The 22,304-nt window shown below is 47.3% G+C and overlaps 1 protein-coding gene across 10 annotated transcripts in view; it reads left to right on the top strand.

Annotated features, from left to right (window-relative positions):
* Nucleotides 1–22,304, top strand: part of SSH2 (slingshot protein phosphatase 2) — a 104,431-nt gene that overhangs the window by 74,541 nt on the left and 7,586 nt on the right. For 9 of the 10 annotated variants that reach the window (XM_075032778.1, XM_075032784.1, XM_075032782.1 and 6 more), the window contains 10 exons: nucleotides 2,784–2,905; nucleotides 5,334–5,402; nucleotides 6,189–6,254; nucleotides 7,395–7,589; nucleotides 9,436–9,529; nucleotides 9,657–9,785; nucleotides 12,684–12,730; nucleotides 14,214–14,360; nucleotides 16,725–16,925; nucleotides 21,239–22,085. In XM_075032778.1, coding sequence (XP_074888879.1) covers nucleotides 2,784–2,905; nucleotides 5,334–5,402; nucleotides 6,189–6,254; nucleotides 7,395–7,589; nucleotides 9,436–9,529; nucleotides 9,657–9,785; nucleotides 12,684–12,730; nucleotides 14,214–14,360; nucleotides 16,725–16,925; nucleotides 21,239–22,085 — 1,917 coding nt within the window. Of the gene's footprint in view, nucleotides 1–2,783; nucleotides 2,906–4,838; nucleotides 5,105–5,333; nucleotides 5,403–6,188; nucleotides 6,255–7,394; nucleotides 7,590–9,435; nucleotides 9,530–9,656; nucleotides 9,786–12,683; nucleotides 12,731–14,213; nucleotides 14,361–16,724; nucleotides 16,926–21,238; nucleotides 22,086–22,304 lie in introns of those variants that run through there. The other variant, XM_075032788.1, reaches the window with a different exon arrangement.

Below are 22,304 nucleotides of genomic sequence, written 5' to 3'. Positions count from 1 at the left end.
GAAAGAACCTTCCATCTCATCACAGTCCTTGAAGCTAGGCCATCCTTCCTAGATTGACTGGGATTTCAAATATCTTCATTTAAAAGGCATCAGACCACTTGCTTGGTGTGCTTGGCATGTTGGAGCTCTAATAGTAACTTTTGAGGTTGTCTGGTTTACAGTGTCAAGTTTGCTGTTTTATTATTCCAGTAAGTTTAGCAAAACACATTATCTGCTCCAGTCACGGTTCTTCGCTTTGTGGTAAGGGTGTAAGTGTTAAACCTAGAGAACCACAGTAAGTCATGCCCTATTTCTCTTAATTGACCCTCTGAAAATCCCACCCGACTGACTTGAAGCTGCGTGACCTTTGTTCGCTGTTTGTCTAGCCCTGTTCTAAAGGTTCTTGCATTAAGACCACAATTCCCATTACTGCTAGCCAAATTGGTTTAGCAAAGTAAGTTAGATTATGTTAATCCTCTTGCTGCTGGACTGTCTTCAAGAGATGCAGAACAGAACTCATGTGGGGATGTCCCGGACACAGGGCAGCTGTTGTCTGACTGCTCCCATTTTAGGCAAGTCTATGTTTCTGTTTGAGGTTTGCTTCCTAATGTAGATAATGACTTTAACCACCAAGACTTTGGTGATTGCTTGCTCTTCTAGGTTGAAGAGCACCCTTTCTGTTTTGCTACAAGTGGTTAGTTGTAGAAACAGCCGTCTTTGGCAGATTTCACACCTTGAAAGACTGACCACTTTGATCCTCCGTGTTTCCAAAGGAATCCCAGTGACTCAAGGAGCAAGAAGGAAAATAAGGCTGGTTTTAGCATGACTTATCCTAAAGAGATGGGGTGGGGCACAGTCTCTCACTGTACAGAGCACGTCTGTCTGCTGGCATCAGCATTTGGGTAGTTTCTGTTAGTCTTCGGTCCATTGGACAAGTCTAGAAGACGCAGTCAACACAGTCTCCTGCCTGCACTTGCTATTCCGCCCCCATCGCTAGAGCCGCTGCTCCCTGCAATGCCACTGGGAAGCTTTCCCTGCTGCTCTCAGCATAGTCTTCTGCGATAGAGCACTCTGGTGAAATAGCAAGCTCTGTTTTCGCTGCCGTGCACTGTTTTAACCTTTGTTGTAGACTCAGCCACGTCTCGTGGCCGAGACTTACTGGCTGGCGGACAGGTGAGGTGTGAGGAAATCGGAGGTGGCTTCCTCTAAGCTAGGAGGTGCCATTCTGGCCTCAAGACCAAGTTAGAAAGAACGAAAGGAGCATATTGGGAAAAGCAGCCTAATTCTGAGAGATCCCACACAACAGTTATTTTGTGAGGGTTTTTTTAAGGATAAAATGACTGAACTGGGCTCTCTGAGCCATGAACTCCTGTGGGCCACCAAGAAGTGTCTACACAAGTAGTGGCTTGGGAGGGCTGCTGGTGCTTGAGGAATTCAGGTTCAGTTTGTGAAGGATATCAAACACCCCTTGGAGCTTCAACCATTGGGTCGCAAGCAATTCGGCAACTGGGTCTTGTCGCAGCAGGCAGGTGTCTGTCTGCAGCACGGGGCAAGGCTGGGCTGTGACAGCTCCTTCTTGCCTGTGTTTGCTCTCTGCAGGTCCTGCTCAAAGTTCAAGAAGCAGTTTACCAATATGGTAAACACTGAGGCCAGACAGCACCTTGTGGTTGGATTAGGCTGTCCAAAGTTAAGGTTCAGTATATGTAATTAAGACACTTCCTTTCTAGGGATGTCCCAGTTTCTCTAGTTGGGATCCTGTGACTAAAGTAACTGCAAATGGCTTGGAACAGAGTCCAGAAAGTGTTGCAAGTAAAGATTGCCTACTGCAGATGTTTATAGGCAAAACTAGCAATGCTGGGCTCCCGTCCCGGGGCTCCTCGCTAACCTGCAGTCTGTAAGAAGACTTGCTGGAGTGACTTTAATTCTTACTTCCTCATGGCTTCTGGAGGAGCATTATACTTCAGTGTAGCCTTTCAAGAGCTTCAGTGTTGGTCTGACATTCACAGCTTGGCTGCACAGCTGCTTTCTGAATGCTGTCAGTAATATTTGATTTGGGGGAGTTTGGGGTGAAGTTCAGGCATCCTGCTAGGTCTCTCTTTTGGCACTGGGGTGCACGTGGTTGTGGTAGGAGCAATGAGGCACAATGACTTTCACCTTTTCCGGACTATCTGAATCCAGCCATGGGTACAGCTTAGTAACAGGGAGATCTTTTCCTGCCAGGTGTAAGGCAGTAAGGTTACTTCTGCGCTGGGGAAGTTGCTAGAAGAATTCAAAGGACCAACAGGAAACCACATATGAATTAGATCCTAGTTTTCTGTCCAGCTTCCTGGGAAGGTGGTGGAAAGTCTCTTTGGAGCTGTTGTAGCACCCAGTAGTTTAAAGGAAAGCCCTAGCTCTTTGGACAAAGCCCTCGGAGAGGTGAAGAGCACGTTCAACACCTGTCTGTCTTGCTGAACACGTAATGATCCATGAAGCTCACTAGGCTGGGACCAGTCAAAGGACTGTGGCAGCCAGCCTCGTAGGCTGCTGTTTAAGCGTAGCCTTGGTGGGACAGAGCAGGCCTACAGCAAGATGAGCAGAAGGCACCAGGAACATCCCAACTGTTCAGGAAAGCGCTGTGTGAGAGAGTAAGTCGCTTCTCCCTCTTCTGCTGGTTACCCAGCTGAGAAGTACAGGCCATCCGTACTAGTGCAAACTGCATCACTGCTTCCGCGCCTGTCACTCAGCATGAAAAAGTGGCTTGTAAAAGTAATAACGTGTGTTTTGCTGGCTGCACTGCTGATCTCTCTTCTTCCTTTCTTTAGGCTGTAAGACTGGAAAGTACCTACCAGAACCGCACTAGGTACATGGTGGTAGTGTCCACCAACGGCAGGCAAGACACCGAAGAGAGCATTGTCCTAGGAATGGATTTCTCTTCCAATGACAGGTACGCACAGTGTCCAGATGGGGGAAGTCCTTGTGTGCACCCACATGTCAAGTCAAATGTCGAAACTACTGTCTGGTGTCCATCCTTTCTGTGGATAGACTGCTTCAGATTTTCCAGTCTTAACACCTTTCTTGAGATCCAGAATTCCCCTTTTATTTCATGAAATGAGTGGCAAATGGGAAGGCAACAGTGCAGGTCAACATTTCCTCCATTCCTCTGAGCCTCAGACTTGTGTGAGGACATTAAGTGCCCTTAAGTGTCTTCCAATGGTGAGGTCCCTAAGCCCTCACATGCATAGAAAAAAAAGCTGCAATTAGAGAAGCTGGACATCAGGGTTCAGGAGAGCAGCTAATAAGAAAGTGACTGTCAGGCAGCCCCTTGCCAAGGTCATGGCACAAAGGGCCTGATGGGAATGTCAGAGTTGCTGATGGCAGATTTTACGCAACATGTGCTCTCACCGGACATCAGTATGTCATCAGGGTTTAGTGCTTTTGCTTCATTCATTTAAATTGCTGCTGACATCTCCAAAAGGCTGCAGAATGTGGCTGGGAAGGAGCTCTTGCTGCTGGAGTGACTATAAGCCAGGAGGCAGCACCCCCAGCAGCTTCAGGGGCAGAAGCTGCACATTTAGAAGGGGGACACTGGGTGCTTTGGAGAGAGCATGGAGGCACATGACTCTTTTAAAAGAAGAGTGGTAGGTAAATCTTGGCCTATGTGGGGAAAGAATCACCTGGACATTCAAATGATTTTGGAAGGTTTCATACACATGCTTACTTCTAGCACAATTGCTACAGGAATGAGTCTTGCTTTTGACCCTAGGTGGAAGAAATTACTTTCAGGTAGCTAGCAGGGTCATTAGAAAATCTGTTTGAACTGTTTGACTAAGAAGTTGCCTTCCAAAGAGCCTGCTGATCACAACAGCCACCATGCTTAATTTCAAGTGGCTTGGTTTGGATGCTTAGCTCAAGTGATGCCTGCTAAAAGGGGGGACCAGCCTGATGCTGCCACTGGCTCCTGTCTCCCTTCCTGTGCATATGTGCCCAGCTGTATCTCAGAGATGCTCTTGCGGTAGTGGAAGAGTAACTTGTCCTTGCACAGGTTGCTGTGAGCTTGGAGCTCACTATTGGCTGTGATATACCAGCACAGCCACCTTTGATAACTGAGAGCTTACTGGTATTCAGTCTCTAATAACACAGCAGGGTCATTTTAGCTTTCTGCTAGAGTTACTTAGGTTCTGGATGGTCAGTCTGATGCACCCTCCCCTAGCCCACTTGGTATTTATAACTCAATGTAGACTTGTTGCTATGGTCTCTGATAAGCGCTTGCTGAACAGTATCACTAAAAATACCCTGGCCACCTTGGGAAGCCTTTTAAAAACACATCTTTCCATGAGCTCATCTCATGTTGTCAACAGAAATAGCTGCGTGCCGCAGTGTCTCCTTGTGCTGGGCACCAGTCGCTCCAAGGCGTGTGCATTTACAGGGCTTCATGTCTGCTGACCCTCTGAAGCCTTGAGTCTCGCCCTCTTCCCCCACTTCTCATGAGCTGCAGAGACTGACAGGGGTGTTAGGGCTTGTGGAAATTGGAGTGCAGCTAGTGCAAAGCATAAGAGCAGGAGACAGTTGAATCCAGTTCTTCTTCAAGATGCTGCTTTAATTGTGGACCAGTTCTAAAGCTTTGAGATTCAGGTTTTTCATTTGACAACCCGGTGCAGGTTATCTTGGGGTTCTCCTGCCCCTGACTTTTTTCCATCGCTTGAATCTGCTTTTAACTTAAGCTTTTTGCTTAGCCTTACAGAACGCAGGTGCCTGTGAGGGCAGAGAGGTCAAAGTAGCTGAGAGGGGTGGGATTGCCAAGAGGTGTCTGTCTCGGCTGGCTGTTGTGCTCATCCTCGAGGTGTGGGAGGGTGAAGAAGGGGTAGGAGTCAACAACGGGTGATAGGCTGTGATTGCTAACCTACCATGCTGCCAGTCACCCTGCTGTTACACTATACTGATCCCAGTTCCCAGCCGCTGTGGCTGAGGGACAAACAAGAAAACAAAGCTGTGCATTGCAAAATCAGAGCTAGAACCAAACCACTTGAGCCTGAGAGGAGCTAATCTGTAAAGAAAGCCTTGAGCTGACTGAAGACTGTGAGCCCCCTCTGACCTTCCGCACAAAGCTTGCTGCTTCTGAATCCTGTTTGCTCTTCTCCTGGGCGTATGTTAACCCTTTAAGCTTGCTTGAAACGAGTACTGCTGTACCCTGTGTGTGGTTGATGATCCTTGCCAGACACCTGTGGAACAACACTGGCACTGTTTGCCCTGAAGCAACCATGGGATTTTTCATTTTTTTCTAATGAGTACAAAAATATGCAATCATTGTGATGAAATTAGAATAATAGCATGGTGCTGTAGCAGATGGGCTGACCTTCTCTTTCTTACTACAGTAGCACTTGTACAATGGGCTTGGTGCTGCCGCTGTGGAGTGACACCTTGATCCACCTGGACGGGGATGGGTGAGTGTCTTTTGTATGTTCTAGGTCAATAGCAGAGGGTCTCCATGTGTGAGCTTATAGCATGGTATATGGGGAAGGATTCAAATGATTGCAGAGCCCTAACAGGTCCAGCAGACCTCCTGTTGTTGACCTGTATTGGGTTAGTAGGCTCAAAGGCCCTAAATCACAGTGGTTGTGGCAGGAAGCACCAATAATTGACTTATCTGTGAATAAACATGTACTGAGACAGTGGCTTACGTGTGTGTTTAAGCTGGAGTAAAGGAGCTTTTACTGGTGAGTGGGTGTGTAGTGAAAGCTCCTTAAAGGGATCCTATTATGTGTTCCTCCATCACGCTTGCAGCAGGCAGCGTTCAGCTGAACATAAAATGAGAATGATGATTCTCTGCCAAATAGACACCTGACTTGCAGACTCCTGTTTGTGCCAGTTACAAAGGCTGTCCAGTGAGTGCAGCGCATGGAATGACTTTTCTTTCCTTGGTAGCTGCCCCAGGATCACTTTAGCTGGACTCTGTTGCTCCCAGCTGTGGCACTGAATTAGTGTTGCCAAGGTAAACAGTACAGCCCAGCACTGTCCCACTGCCTTAGTTTCGTTCCTGAACAGCAGCTGCTTAAAAAAAGTTATCTTAGAGCTTTTAGCATGCTATTTTGATCTGTTTGCTAGCTGAACTCAGCGTTGTATGCATAGGGCTAGTCCTTTGCTGTTCTAATGTGCTACAAACTATCACTTATTAACTAAAAAGTGGCTTTGGGGACACATATTTACTGTGCCTTTTTTCTTCTCTCCAGAGGGTTCAGCGTATCAACAGATAACAGGGTTCATATATTCAAGCCAGTGTCTGTACAGGCAATGTGGTAAGTACTTGCTATAATCTGTCCCAATGATACTTCTTCCAAGGTGTTTTGGCTGCTTGAGCTTTTAAAAAGCAGGTGCTGCTTTGCGTTATTGGTATCTTGAGACCTACTTGAGCAGCCAGAATTCTCCTTCAGAGACAGGGAAGGAAACCAAAGAAAAAAAAAAACCCATGCAAGTGCTGCCATACAGCAGTGAGTTTATAGTACTGCTGCAGCCATGCCTTCTTCTCAGCTGGGGGCAGGAAGGTATGGGGTAATTTTCCTTGCAAAAGGCTGCTGCTTTGAATCTCTCCGAAGCAGAATTGCTTTGAGCATATGTTTGAGATTTACTTTTTTTTGTCATAAATAAGGAAGTACATGTTGCATGTATTTTGGGAGTCTCTGTCTCCACTGAGACATGTTCATTGTGATAGCGAGAAAGAAAGAGAAGCTGCCTGCATTTTTCATTCCTTTTAGGGTGGTTCATGTAAGAATGTAGTGGCCATGAAAGTATTTCTGGCTCAAGCTTCTTTGCATTGCCGAAATACATCCCCTGTCAGGGTGTCATGCTACTGTGTCACCCCAGTGATTTTGACCTGGATCCTTCTGATCCTAGTCAAAGATTTAAAACAAGCTAAAAATAGGAGAGGGGGATTTGTTTCCCAGCAGCAGCTGAAGAAACTTCTGACATCCCTCGTGCAGTGAGAGAGGGTAGACACCTAAACACCTCAGTAGCGTCAAGTCCTAAGCCCCTGGGTGTGCAGCTCTCCATGTCTCATTGCTGGGTGTCCCTGCCCTGCATGCAGGGGAGCTGATGGCACAGTAGGAGCTGTCAGAGCACCCTGTCTTGGACACAAACTCTGCACGTCTTATTTATGGCTTAGGTAGTTGCAGCAGGTTTTGGAGCCAGAGACACAGGTGCCTCTGCCCTCTGGATTGTGGGAACCTTCACTGCTATCCAGGCTTGTTTTGGCATACTTCAGTTAAGGACGTGCAAGCTCTTGCAGCATGTGGTTATCCACACCCTTGCAGGACAGCGTAACACTGGGGTTTGTACCAACTGATGGGATGTGAGCAGCATCCTGGATTTGGCTGCTGCTTTATGCTTGTTATCAGTCTGAGGAAGAAATTATAATCCTGCAAGTATTTTTCCCTTTCTAGGTCTGCTTTGCAGAGTTTACATAAGGCTTGTGAGGTGGCACGGAGCAACAATTACTACCCAGGGAGCCTCTTCCTCACGTGGGTCAGTTACTATGAAAGCCATATCAACTCCGACCAGTCATCAGTCAATGAGTGGAACGCCATGCAAGATGTCCAGTCCCACCGGCCCGACTCGCCCGCCCTCTTCACAGATGTGTAAGTTGCTCTGACTCTGCTAAGCCAAAGTGGCTGTCAAGCACTGCAGTCTCCAAATGAGGAGACAGTTTCCACAAGAGGTAACTCTTAATGAGGTATTGATGAGAAGAGGTTTCCTGTTCCAGGTAATAAGCAGACCCCTAGTCAGGTAGACACCAGCACTGGAAGTTTAGCCCTCCTGGGGCTCCATTGCATCTCCTCCAGCCTCTGTTTTTAGTCTAGTTGTTTACCTTGGGCTTCAGGCTCGCAGATCTTTGCTTTTGCAAGCTAAGTTCTGTGTTACTAGTGAGAGAGAGGTGTGGTATATTCTAGTACCTAGGCCTTCCTCTTTCGTGGTTTTGTCCTTTGGTTTCCAGACCTGGTGTCTCCTGGAAGGAACAGGTTTCTCTGGACTTTGCTCTTACGCTGATGTGTGTCTGAGCACATTTAGAATAACGTGGTCTTTTTTTCCATACTCAGTTCATTTTGCTGTAAAGTGAAGTGTTTACCTATGGACTTCTGAGACTGTGAGCTTGGAAGCATCCTCATAGGCATCCATCTGACACACCTAAGAATGGGGACAAAGAACAATGCAGTTTTTCATCATTCTGAGGAGCTCTGCAAGTGTGGAACAGGACAGTGTATGGGTCCCAAGCTGTCTCCAGCTAAATGCTTGGATGTCTGGTGATACACGGTCCAAAACAGTGGCTGAGGTAGGCAGGTAGACAGTTTGGAAAGGCAAAATTTATAGGCTGTATCAACACTTAAGGTTTACAACCCCTGTAATTAGTAATTGCTGATGGTACTGATACCATATAACCTCAGAGGCAGTCTGTGTCCAAATGTGATGCCAAGCATGAGGGCTTAGTTGCCTGGTTTGTAGTAGAAGAAGTGACTTCACTAGTCCCAGCTGCTTTCCCAGTATAATAGTGCCATTGGTTGATTTATGCTCTCAGATATTTCCTGTTGTTCAGTGGAGTTCAGTGAGTGAATGGTAATGCTAAGCAGTTGTTCAGCTGTGAACAAGTCTTCACACTTGATTGTTTTTTAATATACAAGGAGGGTGGCTGAAAAGTTTTGGCAGGCTGTCAGATTAATATTCTTTTGTAGCTTTTCGTATATAAATTGTATGTAACCCACCCTTCTGCTGGTGGCAGCAATTGAGTGATTGCCTGGGGACACCTAGACAGCATTCTCTTAATTGAGTCCTGAAATAATGCGTGAGGTTAAAAGCACCAGGAACTTTCATGATTTTTATTTGTGAACCACCAGTTGGACACTTGTAAAGCACAGAAGCGTCTGTGCAGCCGCCATCCTGGCAGTCTTCCAGAGAAGCAGAAAGGTGGTGTGAGTTGTTACTGCTGGGTCCTTTCTAAAGATGATAGGTGAGACAGCTCTGTGCTGCTGCTCTCTTGCAACTTCCCCTGGTGTTAGGCTATTTTTGCAGCTGGTGATAAAGCCCCTGGCAGCAGAGGCTGGAGGAATGCACAGAGGCTTAGCTGCCCTCATCTCTCCATGTAAGGAGCTTTCGAGCTGTTACCTTTCCAAGAAAGGTAGGGGGAGGCTTAGATATTGCTCCAGAGAGTATAATGCAGCCTTCCCAATTTAAATTTTACCAAATACCAGAGGTTCTCTGGATGACTACAGTGGATTAGGAGCATTCAGTTGGTCTCTTTCATATACAACTGGGAATCTAAACTGGGCTTTACAGTCACCTGAATTCCTTCCAGCTGAGGACGTGCTTGGGGAAAGTAGTGTGGGTATCTGAGACTCTGCAGAGTATCCAGTCTATGCAATACCTGTTTACAAAGTGTCATGAGTCCAGTTTGTTTCCCCTCCCAGTGACTCTGTTGCTTTCTTCTGATAGCCCAACTGAGCGGGAACGCACAGAACGGCTAATTAAGACCAAGTTAAGGGAGATCATGATGCAGAAGGATTTGGAGAACATCACGTCAAAAGAGGTGAGTGGTGAGGGAGCAGCACTGGAAGTGCTGTTGTGCAAACTAAAGATCTCTGTGCTTTATGTCCTGAAGAAAGGCCAGAACGAAAACTTAACATGGCTTCCTTGTGTTCCTCCTCCCCACCCAGATACGCACCGAGCTGGAGATGCAGATGGTGTGTAACCTGCGGGAGTTCAAAGAGTTCATTGACAATGAAATGATAGTGATCCTTGGGCAGATGGACAGCCCCACGCAGATATTTGATCATGTCTTTTTGGTAAGTCTAATGGTGAATTCAAGAGTAAACACGCCTAACGCTTCTCACTATGTCTTGGGTGACACAGGGGCCTCTGGAGGAACAGAAAGGTACTCTGAAGGAGAGATTGGCTGATCCTGGGATCACGTACTCTTAAGCAAGACACAAGATACTAGTGCTATTGAAGAAGAGGAGCCTGGTTTCTTGGCTGTGCTAAACTTTGCCATGCAACACCAGCTAAGCTGTAGGCCCTTTCACTAGAGGATGGAAGGGACAAAGTCTTAATTCTTACTACTTCTCAGGGCTGTTTCCTTTGATGTAGGACCAGTTTTGTAGCCTTAACTGTCCAGGGTACCCACACACCCAGTTCTTGGAGAATGCCTGTGTTTGGGAAGGGCATAACTACAGCAAAGAGGGAGGGGAGCTGTTGGGGAGAGCTGTGTAACGTTCAGGTGGAATGACTCTTGTAACACGGAAAGCTCTGAGTTCATGTGATCCAGGAGGAACAGAGGAGCTTAAAGAATCCTGGAGATAAGTCACTTAAGGAAACATAAACATTTTGCCTTTTAATGTTTTACTTGCTTAGTTGCCTTTCATTGCTGCTGGGGCCTGTCTAATTACTGCACCTCCTTCTGGTGAGTCAGCACTCCACTGGATTTCCCAGCCCTGAAGCAACGGACGCAGGTTTGGTTGGGCTGTCTAGCCTATGAGGTTGGCTCAACTTTAAACAAAGCCATTCTTCTTGGACCAGCTGGTCTTTCCAAATGGAGAGGGCCTCTCCCTGTCTCCTGAAGCTTAGTGCTGTGGCTTGGAAGGGATGGTGTATGTTAATGTGAGTGCTCCCAAGAAATTGTGATGGGGTAGAGCCAGGAAGCTTAAAAGTACCTACGATGTAATGGATTTTTTTTTTTTTTTTTTGCAGACTCTATATTCTCTGGCAAGAGAGACCTGTTACAGGCTTATAGTGCTAGTCAAAAGCAGTACAGGCAATTTGGTCCACTGCAGGGCTTGGACTTTTGGCTTTGAGTGCATTTAATGGGAACAAGACCTTTAAAACACGGCTTGCAGGCAGCACCAAGAAGAGCTGTGGCTAATGTGTGGAATAGAAGTATTTGCGAAGCAGCTCTCTGTGGTGAGGAGCGGTGCTGCTGGGGCTGGACACCAGCTTAATTCAGGAGCGTGTATACGGCAAGGCAAAGTCATACAGTGAGGTCTCTGGAAGGCATGGAGCTGTTTGCTTCCAGGTGGAGACAAGAGCCCTGTGGGATCCCACTTAAGGAGTGTTAAAACAACTAAGCAGCAAATAAGAGACCTGATGATTGTTGATGAAAGAACAGGAGAAAAGGTTTTCACTGCTGCAGTGTTGTTCTCCATACCTGTGGAAACTGGTGGTTCCCAGGCCTGAATTAAATTATTCTTCCTTGGCCAGAAAGAGACAACATGAAGCTAACTAAGTCTGGGGGACTAGGGTAAATACGGCAGGGATCCAAATATGTTTGTTGGCAAATACTGAATAGCGAGAGCCCCCATAGTCCTCCTTCAGACTGTGCGCAGCTCTGGACTTTGCTGGGATTGACCTGATCTGTGGCTGAAGGCAATGGATTCTGTTGAAATCTGAGCTGCCATGGCATATAACATTTGCCCCTTTATTTTGCTCAAAATTTAGAGTCTCATCTGTGCTGAGCCCTTGAATGGTGTCCTCATTATCATGATTTCTCTTAGGAAGTAGTTCAGTTTGGGAAGAACCAGCTGCTTTTTGTTTGTTGTATTCCTCAAGTGTCAAAACAGGACAACGGACTTGTCCCCATTAGCTACCAGAATCGTAACGCAGCCCTTCCCTGTGCGTGTACATCTACGTGCAGGCTGCGAGTGCTCAGGACCTTCTCTGCAAATGCCGTCGTGGGCTGGGCCCGAGTGCGTGCCTGTGAGTCAGAGCCCTTGGAGCTCCCCCATCTCAGACACGGGGTGCCTGTGCACGCTTTCTGGGGCAAGCAGCAACCCATCCTCTGGGTGGACGCTGCTGCTTCTGCAAGACTGGGAGGTTCTCGCTCTCGGGCTGACGGGGTTTGCGGGCCGGCAGTGGGTATGCTCCAAGGGCTGGCTCACCCTGGCGATGCCAGTCGTGGCCCTGGGGCGATGTGGAAGCCTGTGCTGTGGGAGCAGCCACGAGCAGTGCTGTTCTGCTGGTGATGGTAGTGCTGCCTGGGTCCCTCTTGGTTACCGCTTCATCTGAACTGTCTTTCTATTTCGGAGTCATTTTAGGGCAGGGAAGCAGATAGCTGTGCACCTTGAATTTTGAAGGAAGCCTTTGAGCGGTTTCTCGGTCAGGGTTTATATGTTTGAGCAGGAAGCAAGCAGCTTGGAGGCCCTGTATGTGTGTGCTGCAGAGAAGAGGGTTAGCTAGCCAGGGTTAAATGTGTTTATTTCTCTGCTCACGCAGGCTTTGAACTTGGGGAGAAGAGGTGTAACCCAAGCGAGCTTACGGTGTTGCTGCCTTTGATGTGCGAGATGGGTGTTTCATGTATAAAGAGCACCTGGATGGTTTTTAAATGCAGGCAGTCTCTCTTCTGTGGGGTAGAGCTGGCAGCAGCCTCCAGGGAAAGGGTGGAGCGGTCTCCTCTTTGCTGAGGTTGATTTGTCAGCCATTTGCAGGAAGTGCCAGCATATGGTGCTGAGCTCCGCTTTGCAGAGCTGCTTGTTGCTTCAGAATAGATCTGGTTAATGGGGCGAGATAAGGTGCTGAACATCAGCCCTGTTATCGCCCTTCTGTGTACCTCTTTACTCAAAAGACACCCTGGTCTCCAACACTTGGCTGGCCGGCTTCCTCTCCCAGTTCACTGGTGACAATCCCTCCTCCATCAGTTGTCTGGCCATGCCTTCCTTCTGGCTGATGTGTCCCTTTGCATGTTTTCCCTGCAGGGCTCGGAATGGAATGCCTCCAATTTGGAAGACTTGCAGAACAGAGGGTAAGTAGCTTCAGGCCATCAGCTTAAAAGCAAGAGCCTGGCCTCAACACTTGTCTATGCAACAAACTCTATTCCATACCTGCTGTGTAACCTGAGTCTTACTAAAGGGTTTGCAGATCTGAACAAGCTCTTGCTTCCTCCAAACTCCACGTCCCACAAACAGCCATCCTAAAGTAAAAGAATCTTGTTCCCTGACCTTGACTGACATCCCCTTGGCGAACAAAGGAAGCCAACAATCTCATAGCTATAAGTAGCGAAAAGCTACAATTACTTAACTGGATGCTGCGTGGTTGGCTCTGTGCCCTCTGCTCCAGCCCGTTGTTCTGGACTGAGGTCTCACGATTACAGAGACGCTTTGGAGTCTGGACCTCCGGACTGTGGCAGGAAGGAAAATATGTAAAAGAGCATTTGTTGCTTTGAGTGGGGCCCAGTAGGAAGTAAAGTCCTGTAGCTCTCGGGCTTAGCACTGATGGCTTCCACTGTCTCCTGCCTGTTCTGCCTTTCAGGCTTAAGCTTAGAGTGTCCTTTCTCTAGGCCAGGTGGATCTAAGCACCAAGATTTTGCAATTAAATAATTATTTATGGGTTTGGCTTATTTGTGCCAATCCAGTGGAAAAAACTAATCGCTCTGCTGAATTGAATTGATAGCATACTTCTGTATCTCAGAGAATCATCCTGGCAAAATTGACTCTCCTCATTCAGCTTAGGGTCTACTGCAGTTTCCTTGGGTCAGACAGGTCCTACTTGACTGCCAGCGATCTCATACTACCTGCTAGGGAAAAAGGGATGTCGCTCCCTTGCGGTGCTCTTGTTCTGTCTGATATCCCAGCATGAGTGCAGTTCATAAGCATCTTACGAGTAACCCTCAGGGCTAAAAATACTGGATGTAGTGTACATAAATACCATCTGCTTTCTTTAGCAGTTTCCTTTCCAGAAAATTTGGGATAAGAACTAAATCCTCCCCAGTGGCTCATTGTCTGTTACATCTTGCTGTAGTTATTTTATGCGTTTGTTTAACTATGGTGTTGCTCATGAGCTTATGTCTTTAATCTTCCTGTCTTGTTAGTGCAGCAAGAGGAGAGATTGACAAAGGGGCTTTGAGAAAGTGTCCAAACACTAATTGAACAGTCTGTGCAGGAGCCTCTGTGACACAAGTGTTGCTAACACTTAGAGTATAGAGGTGGTGGGCAAGCACTGTAACCTGACATACTGTAGAGGAAGTTTCTGTCCAGTATGGATGAGCCCTTTTATCAGAGGCTAGGCTCTAAATTGCTCAGCAAAACCTTTTGTCTTGTGTTGGCCGCTGCTTCCTTGCATCAAGTCCCGGTTTCCAAGGATGTAAGTTCAAGACTGCAACTTCTAATGCTTTGAGTTTTGCCGCTCGCAAAGCAATGCAAGGCTGTTGTGTAGCAGCTATGATATCTCTCTGAATTTGCTGTGTTCTGCATGCTCTGCATTTATATCTGCTGTCTGTTTCCATGCAGGGTGCGGTATATTTTGAATGTGACTCGAGAAATAGATAACTTCTTCCCTGGGCTCTTTGAATACCATAATATTCGGGTATACGATGAAGAAGCAACAGATCTTCTGGCTTATTGGAATGACACCTACAAATTCATCTCCAAGGCAAAGTAAGTCTTTTCAGAACAGAAGACAAACATTTACAAGATGTATACTAAGCATTTTATATTTTCCTACTGGTTTCTTAACTACTTTTCCTCCTTGCCTACCTAGGATCAAAGCATTTTCATTTTGTAGTTTCTGTCTAAGTGCTAGAGTTGCTTTCCATGAATTTTCATTCTTGTGAGTGCTTGTACAAGGACCAGGTAGGACTAGTGAGGGGTTTCTGCCCGGGTGCAGTCCAGGCAAACAGTGGTAGAGAGTTAACAGTTTGCCTGCTGCTTCGGAAATGCAATGAATCTGCAGAGGTGCTGGTGGGAGGAAAGGGCAGTAACAAATCGAGCAGGGTTTCACAAAAGTAAGAAGCAAAACCTTACAAGCCAAACACAAACATAAGCTGTTCCCTGCATTGTGAGGTTGTACGATGAAGCCCGCAGTCTGGAAGTGATTTCTTGTAGTGTAATGCTCCGGAGCAAACTCCTCCCTTTGACAGAAGTAAATGCCAGTGTAGGTCTCTGAGCTGTCACTTACAGTGAGTAATCTGATAGCGGATGCTGAAAGTAGGGCCTTTTTACTGCAAAGAACTGCATCCCAGTTATATGAGCTGTCTCCAGTTCATTCAGCAGTCTTCTTAAGGGAAAACTGGTCAGAAAGCAGATTGGTATATGCTGCCTTTAAAGCATTATTTCCATTATAGAAGTCTGTCATCTCTTAACCATGGCTGGTGCTTGCAGTTTCTCATAGCCTTTAAAAGCTGACATGATTGAGTATGGCTCAAGGTTTATTTTATTTAAGATGGTTTCTTTAAAAGACATCATTGTATTCCCTTAAGTATTAATTTTTGAATTGTTGTCATCCTCAGAAGTATTGTCCTGCCCAGAATATTTTCCACTGGTCCAATTAAACGATTGGACCTCAGTACTGTGTATGAGGTGATGTAAGTTAATAATCTTCCAAACTGGGGCAATTACTGTACCCCCTTCTTTGCCCTGTCTGCTTGTTGTGTTTGGGGGGGTTTAATCACCAAACGTATTGCAATGTTTTGACTAATTTGATCTGCAAGGTTGAGAAAGTCTTAGAGCAGTCTAAAGGCTGCTATAGCCCAGTGTACCCCAAACAGTGCAGACACCTCTCAGTGTCTGGGGAGTGTGGATGCAGGTACAGGCTCAGACGGCTGTGAGCAGCTGAGGTCTGAGCTTGTCGAGGCATACGACTGTGTGTGCTCTGTGGCCTCTGGTCTGTCCTGTGGGAACTTCACATGGCTGGCAATCCAGAAAACCTATCACTTAAAGGAGAAAAATAAAGGTGCCAAACCCAAGTTCTCTCAGCATGCTCCGTGCCAATGCTGCCTAGTGCACGGAGGTCACAGAGAAGGGCCGTAGGCTTCCTCCTTGTGTTTCACAGCAGACAAGTGTTTTTTAATTCCTTGGAGCAGACTGCTGGCTGCCCTTTCAGCCTCTATACCAGCCTCACCAAGCAGAGTAGCTGCTCATTGCACTCAAAGACACTGTTTGCTTTGCCTTCAATAAGGAAAAATGAATTAAAGCCAAAGGATCTTCCATCTGATTGCAGCTGGGCACTGCACTGCAGCCGTCATTTGAGGTCTCTGCCTCCAGCCATGGGGAGGTCATCTTTTCCACTTGCTTGCATTCGGACAGTTACCGAGGTGAAGGACTGTTATAAACAGAGCAGGAGCAGTGAACTTTCTGCCTATAGACAGCCCTAAGAAATGGTGCTATCAACAAAAATCTGCCAGGCTGGTCCATGGGGCTTTTGGCTGGATTTGCACCTACGGGTGTCTCGAGAGATGTGGATGGGAGCTAGCTGGGGGTTGAAACACCTGACTGAAGCAATGTTGGTCTTGTACAGCTAATTGCCAAACCCAATAATATGCCGTCAGAAGTTTACCGTAGAACATCGTCTCTGTGCTAGAGGCTGCCCTGAACTGCTCAGTATCTTCCAGGGATGTGTTTCTAAACTGACGCCACGTTTGTGTGATAGATGCCCTTTTTATTTGGAATACTGCTTGATACCAGTGGGCCATTTGGGCTGAGTTCAAGCATGCCATATTAGTCTTTAGCAGTCTTCATACATCTCTGCAAACAAGTGATGTTTGTCCACTTTGCGATAAAAGCTTCAGAAGAACTGTTGTAACAAAATCTGTTAAGAATATTAAGACCTTGTTCTTCACTTCTCTGTGTGTCTTGCTCCAGTTTGTAAATTGGATTATCAGATCACATCCCAGACTTCAACTGTGGCCACAGTGTTGAAAACGTGTTTGATAACACTGTGGTAAAGAAGTTGCTATTTTCTTAGGCTTCTCAGAGGCTATGTTTTCTATTTAATGATCCTCTTCTGTCTTTCTCCCGCTTCAGGAAAAATGGTTCTAAGTGCCTGGTGCACTGCAAGATGGGAGTGAGCCGCTCGGCATCCACGGTGATTGCCTACGCCATGAAGGAGTATGGCTGGAACCTGGACAGGGCTTACGACTACGTGAAGGAACGGCGCACCGTCACCAAGCCCAACCCCAGCTTTATGCGGCAGCTGGAGGAATACCAAGGGATCCTGCTGGCCAGGTGAGTGGAAGGAATGACCCTGATTACCCATGCTAAGGCATAACACTTAAATGATTGACTCCATTATTTTAATTAGAACTTCCATCACTGCATTATGTAAGCTCATGATTGTCTTGGGAAAGAGCGCTCTGTTTTCATGGGTTATCTCAGCTGAGCCTGGGAAAATGGGTATAATAGAGAGCTTTTAGGAGGTTGTTTGGTTTCTAGGATGGCTGTTTTTTGGAGACTAGCATCCTGTGAACTGCCATCCAAATGCAGCATTCAGAACTGTGCAGACTCCAGCAGAGATAAACGATGTCCCTATTGCTTGTAACATCACTTGGCAGGGAGCTCGCTTTGTCTCCATCGCAGCCTTACAGCTCGCTGTTGAACATGCCCATCCTCAGCAGCTGGTCTGGTTTTATTTAGATCCCTTCGGTAAGTGTTGGTGTTAGGGGAGGGGACAGGATGTCCTGTGCATTGCGACAGTGGTGTTTATTCCTGCATGGAGTCCTGAGGCTGGTCTGGAGCTGGGCCTGGGTATGGGCAAGTGTGTTGTAATCCCAAGCCTATCACCTGATTAGCAAAAAGACATAAGTATTGCATGTTTCTGAGAAATCCACTTGTAAGCTGTGTTAAGCAACGTCTTCACGTGATGAGCTGGAAGGAGGTAGTGATACTTTGTGTTTCACCAGATATATGGTGTTTTCTTTAGGATCCTGGTGTGCTTTGCTAGGGACCAGATCTGAAGCAAGCAGAATTACCCAAGCTGAGCCTCGGGCCAAAGGAGATAGCTCTTAGTATGTTTTGACCAAAGTAATTATTTCATAGCTTCTTGGTACTGTTGAAAGGTGCCTGCCTTATGGTATTCTTTACAGCAGCTCAGGCCTACATGTGTTCTCTTTAGGGCAAACTTCTCACCGCTGTCCTCTGCTTGGTTTTGTCCCTTTGGCTCTGTCCTATCCACTTGCAAAGACCTCCCTTCCCTTTTTCTGTGCTAATGACTTACCGTTCCCCCTTTGCTTTCCACCTGCTCCCAGCAGTCTGGCTATTTCTGCTTCTGGGCCAGGTCTGGATTCCCAGTTTTTACACCAGACTCCTGCTGTAAGCTCCTCCTGTCGCTGAAGTGTGCTTCCTCTTTCCCTCTGTGCACAGATTAGCAACCTGAGGGCTCCTCCCATCTTATTCCCTGATCAGGTGCACCCACAGGATCTTTGTCCTCCACCTCTTCCCATGCCTGCCGTCCTCTGCCCCTGCTCCCCAAATGTTGACTGCCATAATGACCCTCTTTCTCTTTGAAAAAGCAGCCAAGTAGTATCGAGTCTCAGGATGGATCACAGTGGAATAGATACTTTAAGAAATTGTGCTCTTCTGGACTGAAACCCTTTGAGACAGACACCACACCTGCCTTTGGTGCCTCGTGTGACACCAAACATGCTGCTGGCACCAGTTAATAAAGGTCAGTGCTTAACTCTGAGCTAGAGGTGACCTGACCAGTGTGGTGTGCTATGTAGCATTGAGCAGACTGGGAAATTGGATCTCACTGAGGTAGACTGGATGGAAGAAAAGGAGCTTTTCAAATGTGAAAAACGCACCAACATCCTTTGCAACATGTTGGTGAACACCTGTGAGGAGCCCTGGGCTGGTAGCAGCTGGTATATCACATCTTCAAGCCCTCAGCCCTGCAGTTGGTTTAGGTAATCTCTCAGTCTGGTAGTTGGTGGCACACCTGCAAAGCCACCCTGTACAAATGTCTTGGTTAGGGATATTTTTTTTTTCTCCCCTGTCTTCCAGTAATTTATTTTTCAGGAGGTAAATCTTTCTTGCTGCCATCATTTACGTGGTGTGTGGCTCCCCTCCCACTCAAGCACACCACGGCTCCTGACCTACTCTGCAAGTCCCCATACAATGGCACGAACAGGATTACTTGTGAGGCTTTAAAAAATGCAAGAGCAGTGCGTTACATCTGTGTGTGGGGAACTAAAAAGCCTGCAGTAAATGAAGCTTCACTGAAGCAAGGAATGGCCTCTCTGTGCTGCAGAAATGGGCCCTCTTTATGCAGTTCCTCTCTCAGCTCCAAACTGCTTTTTTTGCCTTTTTTTTTTTTTCCTTTTTCTTGTCTGTGTTATTTAGCTTTGCCCTCTGGCCTCTGGCTGCCTTGTTTATTGGTGCGGTATTCCAGGACAGGTAAAAAAACAAAAACAAAAAAACAACAGATTCATGCTCATGTGACTGCTCCGGTTTCAGAGGGAAGGTATGTGAGGGCAGCCATGTGCTCGCACTATCTAGTTACGGTTTTGTGTTGGGGTTATAGCAACTGGGATATGTTTTCCAGCTGTAAAATGAAAACCCCCTGCCTGCTTTTAGTCACAACAACAAGCATGTTTTGCTCTTTGGGACAGTCATACTTCCTGGCGTTAGTTAAACTGTCCCCTCCCTCTGGTGATAGACACAGAGAGGCTGAGCCAGCCCTGTTTCTTTTATTAGTTATGGTAAGTTACAGGAAAACAGAGTTTGGGATCCCATATGCCTTGTGCAACTTGTGAATCAACAGCAGTAGTTTTATCCCAGGGCCTGGAGAGCTGGCTGGAGCGTGGTGGGAGGTGTGGGGGTCTCCTGGTCCAAGGCTGGTGTGGATACAAGCTGGCCAGCCCTGGTGCTGCCCCCAGACCTTGTCCCATGCCTGGCACACCGAACGTCTGGGGTGCTGTGGGCTGTTCTCCCTGGTGCTGGGAACACTACCCAGGAAGGTCAAGAGGTGGCTGTGGGTTCTAGGAAGGGACGTGGGTGGGCTGCTGTTCTCTGACCCTGTTTTTAGCACCTCTCGCAGATTGTAAGACAGGAGGAAGTGTGAGATTAAAAGTTAACACACCTCTCCCAGTGGTTGTTGACATCTGTTTTGATTCTCAGATCAAGGCTGTGCTAGGCAAGTTTTGTTTGTTCGTGCACGAGGGTAATTTTGACTTTCAAAATCAGATGTGCAGCAGAGTGCTGGATTTGAGCACTGAAGCAGCCAGGGTGGGAAGTGCCCTCAGAAAACATCAACAATTTCTCCCCAGGTTACATGAGCAGAGACATGGGAACTTTGGCATCCCATGCAGAGCCTCAGCAACAACCTGCTTCACGGACAAGCCTGGTTCTGCTGCCAGTGTCAAACTTTGCTCCAAAACCCATTAGAGACAGAGCACATGCACCCCAGAGCAATGCCTTTTGGCCTCTAGTCTTGACCTTCCTCTCCTCTGAAAGGACCCGATTCTGCCCCGTGTCATACAGGAAGGTTGTAGCTGACTGTGGGATTGGAAAGCTAAATGTGTGATGGATTATTTTCCTTAGCTGTTGGGCACCCACAGCTAAACTGGTACATTGTAATTAGTTCAATAGCATCTGTTAATTAACGTACTGCAGCCAATGGATGTGTCTGGGAGCGTCTGCTCACACTAGCAAGGGACTGGAGAGGTTTTGCAAGGTCTACTGCAGATCCAAGGACCTTTCAGTGGTATCTGCTCTCCTCCTAGGGGCAAACGGTGGAAGCACAGCCATGTGGCCACGGTCACTCAGCAGGGCCCTCACGTTTCACTTGGAGAAGTTGCCTCCTTTGCTCTCTGTAAACCCGGAGGCATGGGCCGGGTTGTTTGGCAGGTGCAGATAAGGAAGGTGGTGCAATGCCGCTGGCAGTTGTTTGGCCTTGTGACTGCTCAGACCTTCCTAAAGGGGCTTTCCAAGAGCTGGAGAACTCTTGAGCTTCCTTCCTGTGAAAGGCAGGTGCTGTTTTGGGCCGGTTGTTGACTGTTGAGGATGTCCTCTGTGTTTTACACACACCCATGCCCACATCCACTCACTCCACCCTACCCCCTTGGTTACCAGAGCCCAGTTATTGATCACGGAAGCTATTCAAAGAAGGAGTCACAAGGGAAATTGGATTTCATTTAGTGTCCACCATCTGCTCACGTCCAGGACTAGGGGACCCTGTCTCTTCTGGTCATTGCTGACCTGCTAGCAAATGGAAAAGCGCTTGCTGGCTAAGAAAGGACCAAATTCTGTAGTCAATTAAACATTGCGTTTGTTGAGTAGACTGATAAAATACTGCTGGGGAATGTGTGTGGAGCAGAATGGTGCCGTGGCATTTAGCTGCTGGAAAGTGGCTGGTTATTGGATCAACTTCTCCAGCAGCCGGTTTGGCCCTGAACTGTTTAAGTGAAGCTGCAGTTGTGGTCAATGACTCCAGTATTTGGCACGGTTTTTCATGTAGGTTGCATCCTCTTACAACAAGGTGGGTCTGGCTCCGCTATGTGAAAACACTACTCAACGTTTTCGTTTGCTTTTCTTCCCCACAGCAAACAGCGGCATAATAAACTGTGGCGCTCGCACTCAGACAGTGACCTCTCGGACCATCATGAGCCCATCTGCAAATCTGGGCTGGAGCTGAACAAAAAGGAGATCACCACCTCAGCCGACCAGATCTCAGAGGCAAAGACCAACGACAACCAGCAGCCGATGTCTCCTATTTACTCAGCTGAGCTAGACAGGGAGCAGCAGCTCCCAGAGGATGCGAACATGATCGAGGAGGAGATGTGTGTGAAGGAGAGAAGGATCCACCTAGAGTTTACATGTCGAGACTTCCACGCTGAGCAGATGGAGGACAAGCTGAACCTGAACAATATCAATGGCTGTACGGCAGGTTGTTGTGTAGACTCCGTGCCCCCTGATAACTGCCATGCTTCTGAGGCCTTAATGCAGCTCCAGCACCCCTTGGAAATAACAGAGTTTCCTGATTTGACAGTGGACGATCTAGAAAAAGATGCCCTTAAGCTTGATATGAACGTGCACTTGGTTCCCATGGAAGAATTCACTTCGTGCTTAAAAGACTTTCCCCAATCCCCAAACCAAAATTCCCAGAGTCTCCAACAGAATCCCCAGCCTGAAGTGACTGACCTCAGTACAGACAGGATTGATTTCTTCAGCGCTTTGGAGAAATTCGTGGAGCTTTCCCAGGAGAGCCGGTCACGCACCTGCTCCCATTCCAGGACAGAAGAGCAAGGGAGTGGAAGGAACGGGGTCTCCAGGGTGCCCGTGCTGGAAGTGCCGCCTGCTGCAGATGGGGGTGCAGATGCTCAGAGGAACAGCTCTGGAAACTCTCCTCAGGCATCGGATGACTCTTCCACAGATGAAGAACAACAAAAGGTTAAAATAACTTGCTCGGTGTTTTAGGAACTGCTGCTCAAACCTATCTGCGGGTAGTTCTCTTGCTGTAAGGTTGCTGTGGACAGGGGATTTTCTAGTCCTGGCATTCACTGAACAGGGTAGCCGTTTGGGGAGGGATTGCTAGATGCTTCCCCTTTTCTTCACTTTTAGATACTCACCCTTTTCTGCACTTTTTCCTTAAACATCTGTTTGCTGGCA

Source organism: Buteo buteo, chromosome 7 (assembly GCF_964188355.1).
Source record: "Buteo buteo chromosome 7, bButBut1.hap1.1, whole genome shotgun sequence".
NCBI lineage: Eukaryota > Metazoa > Chordata > Aves > Accipitriformes > Accipitridae > Buteo > Buteo buteo.
Note: the sequence above shows the minus strand (reverse complement) of the source record. Positions and strands in the feature narration are given on the sequence as shown.